The sequence below is a fragment of the Suncus etruscus genome, chromosome 1 (genome assembly GCF_024139225.1).
Source record: "Suncus etruscus isolate mSunEtr1 chromosome 1, mSunEtr1.pri.cur, whole genome shotgun sequence".
In the NCBI taxonomy this organism is placed as follows: Eukaryota; Metazoa; Chordata; class Mammalia; order Eulipotyphla; family Soricidae; genus Suncus; species Suncus etruscus.
Genome location: NC_064848.1, coordinates 107,186,143 through 107,192,929, shown reverse-complemented (window position 1 = coordinate 107,192,929; position 6,787 = coordinate 107,186,143). Strand labels below are relative to the sequence as shown.

At 30.9% G+C, this 6,787-nt stretch overlaps 1 protein-coding gene across 2 annotated transcripts in view; it reads right to left on the bottom strand.

Annotated features, from left to right (window-relative positions):
* Positions 1 to 662: 662 nt before the first annotated feature.
* The window catches only part of HGF (hepatocyte growth factor), an 83,663-nt gene continuing 77,538 nt past the window's right edge, over positions 663 to 6,787 (bottom strand). For both annotated transcript variants that reach the window (XM_049772808.1, XM_049772809.1), the window contains exons 14-18: positions 5,365 to 5,439; positions 4,131 to 4,277; positions 3,191 to 3,297; positions 2,922 to 3,067; positions 663 to 993 (exon numbers count right to left, since the gene is read on the bottom strand). In XM_049772808.1, coding sequence (XP_049628765.1) covers positions 817 to 993; positions 2,922 to 3,067; positions 3,191 to 3,297; positions 4,131 to 4,277; positions 5,365 to 5,439 — 652 coding nt within the window. In that variant the 3' untranslated portion in view covers positions 663 to 816. The remainder of the gene's footprint in view (positions 994 to 2,921; positions 3,068 to 3,190; positions 3,298 to 4,130; positions 4,278 to 5,364; positions 5,440 to 6,787) is intronic.

The window sequence follows — 6,787 nt, the reverse complement described above, 5'->3', positions numbered from 1 at the left end:
TATATTTATATACACATCTAGATTTGGTGTTATCAAATTTTTGAGTCATAGCCTCACATATCTTTAATGCCAGCCAAAAAAAGATAATTTACCAAGTATTTACGAAGAATGAAATACCATTTTATTTCACATTAACTGACTTTGCTTTTAATATTTTTACTGATTATTAGAAATTTCTCTTTTTACTTTTATTTAGAAAAATATAGGTACACATATTCAGAATATTTAGGGGTTACATTAGATACTCTACATTTTTTTGACTGTTCTGCATGCACATGGATAGCCAGGCAAGTGTATAGGGTATGTGTTGCTTTTCTAAAAAATATGTGTACCAGCATTACAGCACACAGTGCAGTGAAAAGAATGAAATATATTTATGAAATACAAAAGGTAATATAATTCAGTATAGAGTAACAATTTAAGGACAAAGCATAAATTTTGAGATTAAAATGTTTAACTTATGATCTTTTAATTATTAAGAAACTAACCTTGGAAAGCAGCAGAAATATTAATTGATCTTTTCCCATTAAATCTTTTATCATCCAGCAATTATACCTTTGCATTTTTTATTCCATTCAAGTATCTTCAGGAGATTTGTTACTATACTTGCATGTACCTTAAATCACTTCAATATTTACAAAATAACACTGACAAATGGAACAACAGAAAAACTCATAAATATCAATGAGTATCTTAACAAACTTAACACTCAAGTAGTTTTCTTAGGATGGTCTTAAATGACATTTTAATTCCATATTCTCTGAATATCTTCATGTGAAGAAGAGTTGTGTTGAACAAACTTCAGCCACACGCCAGCTATGATTGTGTTATCTTATAGGTTAATATGATTTTGTGTATCCATTTTGCATAATATGCTACTCGGACAAAAATACCAGGGCGATTAGGAATGGCACATCCACGACCAGGAACAATGACACCAAGGACCATTCTCATTTTATGTTGTTCACAAACAAGTGGGCCACCATAATCCCCCTAAAAAGAAGACAGGCAACAGTAGATTATTGGCTGTATCAGAAATAATCAATGATATTTCCTATATAAATTTATATTTAAAAGGTGTATATTTATATAAATGCATACATATGATGCCATAGAAAGAAAAGTGCTAATTACATTCATAATTAAAGAAATCAAGATGTGAGTAAAGCAGTTAAAAAAAGGAAAATTGTTTATTCTAACATTAATTGTGACATGAGTTAATTAATCTAACTTGGGAAAAAGAATGGGAAGGAGGGATCCATGAATCCACACCTTGTGGTGATCAGAGGCAACTTCTTGATCTGTTCTGGTATCATTTCCAAGAGTACTCAAGGATCATGTGGAGCCAGGGATAGTGTCAGTCGCATGTAAGAAAGGTACCTTAATCCCTCTGCTATCAACTGTCCAACCCATAAACCCAGTTTCAGCCAATAATTACTGATATAATCTCTCAAGAAAGCTATATGGAAGGATCACTCTCTGGGATGTTACTGCTGTTAAACAAACATTTGGAGGATGTTTTGAAAGATTAAATACTAATGGTCTCAGAGGTTTAAGTGCTCTGTTTCAAATATCAGTGGTATTAAAAAGAAACACTGTGGAGGAGGATTGCATTTTTGAGAAATAGCAGAATCAAGTTGAAGTCTTGTCAAAAAGGATAAAGATAACACGCATATGACAATGTAATGAAGACATTAAAGTCAAACCAAGAATGTCTCTACAATAAACCAGATTAAAGGCTACTGCTAAAGAGCAGTTGTAAAAGAATTTTTAGTAATGGTCGTAGTAAGGCAAGGATGGATAAGTGAGTTGCTTCCTAAATGACCTTTAAGATTAGATTTGCTCAAGACATTGTGTTTATAGAACTCTTAAGATGATAAACAAAATAAATGATGGAATAAACAAACATAAGTAATCAAATCTTTCTCCTAGAAGATTTTGACTTGTTATAATAATATATAATATTATATAATGATAATAAACTCAGCAATGTTAATTTACTGAAAATACCAATTTTGTAAGTGGTTTTAAACATAAAAATCTGTTTCTAATTATATCGTTTTAAATTAGTTCTAAAAACATTTTTACTTAGTAACTCTTTTCTTTTCAGAAATAAAGATTTAAGAGCCATCTTTGCTAATTATGTATAAAACATGCATTCCAACAAAATTTTATGTTCCATAACTTAGGATATTTCCTAACATGATAAAAGACATTTCACTATAATTGTACTAACTCTATGCTTTGCTAAACATAAGATCTACCAAACCACAACTCGTAAGTTTAGAGACCATGTCTTTTTTTATTCATAATAACTCTAAAATAACTTTTAACAGCTTGTCTGTGTAAAATAGAACTAGGAATGCTGCCAAGTTGAAACAACAGTTGTCTAACAAATGAAAATGTCCAAGCTCTTAAAATCACAAACTTTGACCTTTTATATTTTGAAGATAGGATTTGTTTATACACACACTACACAAACATGCTTGTTCTTTGCCTTAACAACTAACCCATTAACAAGTTTCAAAAGTAGGCAGTATTTTAAATAATATTATTAATAAAGTATATTCTTTTAGAGAAAATTTGGGAAGTTAAGGCACATTTAGAAAACATCAGAAAAATGCAAGATATTATACCAAATTGTATATTAGATACTTCTATTTGAATAGTTCCCTATTAGATTTCTGCTTGTATTTATTTAGTAGGATTTTTCTTCAGCAGATAGGTTTGTCATAGTTTTTTGCATTAATACAACAGACTGCCTCAAATTCTTCAAATAAATGTACAAGGATAAAAGGGTTTTTTTCTAATTTATCTCTTAAAACAAGTTGGTAGTCATTTTGATATGAGAAAAAAATAATAAACATGTAAACTATGTTATCTACCACATATTTTTTATTTTAAAAAATTTATTTTTTTACCTCACATGGTCCTGAATTAGTGTTTTCAGCCCCAGCACATATTTCAGATTCATTCAAAGTCACCTTCCCTTGATGATACTGGCTACATTTCTCATTGCCCATAATATAGAGATGTGCCACTCGTAATAGACCATCAGAGTTGATCACTAGAATGGTGCAAAAAAGTGGTGAAAGTGATTACCACAGTGCAGGGTAATGAGGACAAGAAACAAAGAATTTTGTTTCTAAAATAATCATAATACTTCTATGTATTTGTCAAAATTGCTTACATCCAGTGTAACCCCAACCATAAACACTGCAAGTAGTTTTTTCAGGGATTGTGCATCCATAATTAGGTAAATCAATGGTATTAACAAAATCATCCAGGATTGCAGGTCTGAAAAGAGAAAACATTATGACAGGCATTCTTTATTGCAGAGGCCCTCCAAACTAATTTGGGCTATCATTGTTATTCTAGACATAAAATTACTAAGCACTACTCTAGAAATTGACCTTTTTATGGCACAAATAAAATGCTCCCCAATCACAACTGATGCCTGTACAAGCCCTCTGGATCTTTCCAGTGACACCTCTTCCCAACCAACCCCCTCACACAACATCTTAAACCAGGGAAGTATTACATACTTTAGAAACACTGCGTGCAATAAGATCTTCTACTCATTACTAAATTAGCATACTAAAAGTTAGTATTTAATATATATACAAAAAATAAGAAATTTTAAATTTAAATTTTATTAAAATGACATTGCAATATATTTCAGTTTTATATCATTAAAAAGTTAACAAGAACCTATACTGCATCTACTGTTGTTCTTCCCCATAAACTAGACTGTATCTTAAAGAAACACTACAAAACACTGTCTACAAAATGATGTAAATATTGAAATAGGTAGTTGATAAATGAGTAACTTACTTGCCAATATTTAAGAAGTGGCCTCTGTTATTTTTAAATAATGATTATTTTACCTATTAAATATATAAATCATTTACTCATTAAACTTTAGTTTTAAATCTGGCTGATCAGATTATTGGTACTTCATTTATTCATTTTTGCATATATGAAAAAACTTCAGTCTGTGTCTTAGATATATACACATACATAAACATTACGTGCCGTGTATTTTTGCAGTACATTTCCATAAAGAATGCTTGATGAAGGTAATGCTTCAACAATTATAATTAAAATTATAATCTTCTAAAGGAACTAACCGGGCAAGCTTCAGTAAAACCAGATCCGATCCTTCAGGCCCATATACCATCTGGGAAATATTTAGAACCTGTTTTCTTTTCTCATCACCTCTTCCATGGACATCATGAATTCCAAGCCAGGCTTCATAGTCTTTCAAGTCTTTATTTCTAGGTTAAAAAATTAACATGGGTTGTGATTTTATTATGTAATATTCACATATTTAATAGTTATTTTAGTTTGTAAGGGCAGATAAATAACCAAAATTTAAAATAAAGAGTAACAATATAGGAAATTTTGAATAATAATTAGACAGATAAGTAGGAAGAGCATATTAAATTGCATAAACTGTGCTGGAGAACTAGTGTGAATATATTCGTTAGGTACTAGAGGCCTGGGCTATATCCCCAGGTATGAAAGCTCCTCTGAAACACTGCAGGGAGCAATGCTTCCCCAACCCTTCTGCACAGCAATGTTTAGATTATAATACCTAAGTAGCACCATGTATGGCCTAAAAACCAAAAGATTTAGGAAACATTTGTTATAGCTAAAATCCTAAGTGTCTATTTTTCTAAAAATAATTTTTATTTTTGTTTGTTAGACAGTATTTTGTTAAAAAATAATTTAAGCCAAACATACAAATAAAAATGTGTTATAATTTCCATTTTATCTCAGCCATGTAAGTATTTGGTTTGTTAAAGGACAGCATGAAGATTCATACTTAAAATCTTAAAATTATAAAAAAAATCATAAATATTATAAATACTATGTACTTATTTTTCCTTAGATTAATTTTAATTTCTTAGGATAAATCTAGAGGTTACTGTTTTATAAGAAGTATTAAAGAAATGTTTGTTAAGCAGGATAAAAAATTGCTGACAATTCAGAAGTATTTCTTTCTAGGAGCAATAGAACAGTGGGTGGGGCATTTGCTTTGCATTTAGCCAACCCAGGCATTTCCCATATGGTCCCCAATCCAGCCAAGAGCAAATTCGGAACAGAAAGCCAGGAGTAACTTCTGAGCACTGCTAGGCATGGCCCCAAAACAAAACAAAACCAAAAATTCCATTAATGAAAACATCCTAGATAATAAATATTGACAAAGTACATTTTACAAAACTTACAAAATCTAAAATATTTTTGTCCTATGCTAGTAGGACTCTGTTAAATGAGTACACATTCTAAGACTGAAAGGTAAATTGTACCCATACATATTTTTAAGACACAAAATAAATAGTGGTTTTAAAAACACTTTACCGAGAAGGGAAGCATTGTCTTGCAGTAAGAATCCAACTTTCCTTTATCAATGATCCTCCACAGATATGTTTATTTCTATGCAAAGGAGGGAAGAGAAACAAGTAAAGATCTGTGCAGAAAAAGAGCTTGCCAATTAATGCAGAACCTATGCTTCCCTTTAATTAAACATCAAAAATTTGGAAAAGAAATTATGGCAATTAACCCAAATGAAGTGAAATGAGAAGTACTTTTTGAAAAATGGCATTTTATAACCATACTTTAAAAAATAATATAATTACAACGTTATAAAATCAACTTTTGTATTATTCTACACTCGGATAAAGAGTACCTTCCAACATGTTCATGTGTTAGTCTATTCTTGTGAAAGAAAGCATGTGTTAAAATTATAGTGTAATAAGAATGAACACAAAACACCAAAGAACAAAAAACAATTATCACCAATTTTAGTTCAGTGTTTGATTACAAGAAAGTGAATATCTAAGTTTTCTTAATGAATACTTAGAGCTGTATTCTTCTTTCATTGCCAAAATTTCATTTTGATATATTAACTTAGAAAATATTTGATAGAAGGAGCTGGAGCGACAGCACAGCCTTAAGGTATTATTCCTTCATGCAGCCAACCCAGGACGGACCCAGGTATGATTCCCGACATCTCATATGCTCCCCCTAGTATACCAGGAGCAATTTCTGAGCATAGAGTCAGGAGTAACCCCTGAGCACCACTGGGTGTAAACTAAAAACGAAAATAAAAAAGAAATCTGATAGTATAGCTGCTAGGGTGCTTGCATTGCATGCTACTGACCCAGTTTCATTCAGAGCAGTCCATATGGTTCCTCTATCCTTAAGAGCAGAACTAGCAATAACTTCTGGTTATTGCTAAATGTGACCCAAAATTTAAAATCAGAAAATAATAAAATAACTGTTTTGATCATCTCAGCTATGTCCAGCAATATATTTTATGTATAAAGTCAAAACAATTTTGCGAGGCAAGTAGAAAACTATAAAACATATAGAAACACAAATTAGTACATTTATTTGCTAATAACTAAATTCTGTAAATTCATTATTGCTTGGCAAAACAATAGAAAATGTACAACTCTTTATAATTTACATTTCCAAAGAGTGCAGATGTTCAGTGTTTCCAAGGGTAATAGAAGATACACAGACTAAGATCACAATTATTTATTGCCTATACCACACAGGAAGATAGAATTATATATTGATTTTTAATTCCTATCCCTCTCAGTATATGTTTTGAAAGAATAAACAGCTGCTGTTGCTAAGAACTAAAAGGAAAATGTTTCTTTATTACAAGTTTAGAGTTCTCTGGTGAGTTTCTTTAAGATGGAGACTTTAAAAGAGACTGTGTATCTATATAAAATATATCAATATTTTCCCTCTCCTCCAAAAGAGGCCAGATATA